Source organism: Penaeus monodon, chromosome 33 (genome assembly GCF_015228065.2).
Source record: "Penaeus monodon isolate SGIC_2016 chromosome 33, NSTDA_Pmon_1, whole genome shotgun sequence".
Lineage (NCBI taxonomy): Eukaryota > Metazoa > Arthropoda > Malacostraca > Decapoda > Penaeidae > Penaeus > Penaeus monodon.
The window spans coordinates 30,197,738-30,198,794 of record NC_051418.1 but is presented as its reverse complement, the minus strand read 5'-3'; the positions used below and the strand labels follow the sequence as shown (position 1 = coordinate 30,198,794).

General features: G+C 43.0%; 1 protein-coding gene across 1 annotated transcript in view; it reads left to right on the top strand.

The window, feature by feature from the left end:
- LOC119594329 (medium-chain acyl-CoA ligase ACSF2, mitochondrial-like) overlaps positions 1–1,057 on the top strand; it is a gene marked incomplete at its 3' end in the record, with an annotated part of 10,017 nt that overhangs the window by 8,753 nt on the left and 207 nt on the right. Inside the window, 2 exon segments of the mRNA XM_037943387.1 lie at positions 144–247; positions 754–864. Coding sequence (XP_037799315.1) covers positions 144–247; positions 754–864 — 215 coding nt within the window.

Here is a 1,057-nt window from a genome sequence, read left to right as displayed (position 1 = left end):
GGATATAATTCGTTCATGAAATTCAGTAGAACTTCTCTCTTCGTGAATGAGTCCCCGAAACAGAAATACTTTACACACGAGGCTGAAATGGATTCAACTTTCCAGCGACCTCGTCTCGATCCAGCCAGACGGTTACGGTCACTTCATCGGCCGCATCAAAGACATGGTCATCCGCGGCGGAGAGAACATTTATCCGGCGGAAATTGAGAACTTCTTCATGGGTCACCCGGATGTGATCGAGGCGCAGGTTTGTTAGTGGAACTGTGCACTGTGGTATCAAGCGTAGAGAGTATTTATCGTGTCGAAAAATGGTCGGAAAATATGTAACGTGTAATCGTGTGTGTTGTTGGTCGTGACAGGGACACTAGTTTACTGTTTTTGATTTTTTTGAGGTTGGGGTTTGACGTTGCCCCTTGCCAGGAACTTCACAATCTGACATTACTTATAATTACGCAGATTCCACAGAGAAGACGTCAAGTACTTTACTAATACTACATAAATGTTCGTAACTTCTAGATAGACAAGTTATACTTTGAAGTCTCATTTGTTCGTCTTGTCGTTTATTCGAGACTGGTGATTTGTAGCCAAAGCACGAAGCTGTGTTCGTATTACTATAATCGAAAACTGAATATAAACCTAACTACCTATCGACCCGCGTAAAAGAGATCAATATGTCCAAATTTCAGCCATTATTACCTGAAATTGTAACGCCATTTTTTCCCTCTGTAATTCGCTGATCTCATTCGGACGCAGGTGTTCGGAGTGCCCGACGCCAGGATGGGAGAGGAGGTGGCGACTTGGATCAGAAAGGCCGAGGGTTCCAGCCTTTCGGACACGGAGCTCAGGGAATGGTGCAAAGGAAAGGTATGTGTTTCTTCGTTACTTATTTGTGTGTTTTATTCCACTTGTAATTGGGAAATGCGGTTTATTTTTGCCTGAACGGATTCCCCAGTCTGATCGACTGAAGTCGAAATTCATGTAGATGTTTTCGACCGACTTAACATTTTCACTTGCGCTTAAACAAGATACAAAGTTTGCATTTAATTGTGATAGACTG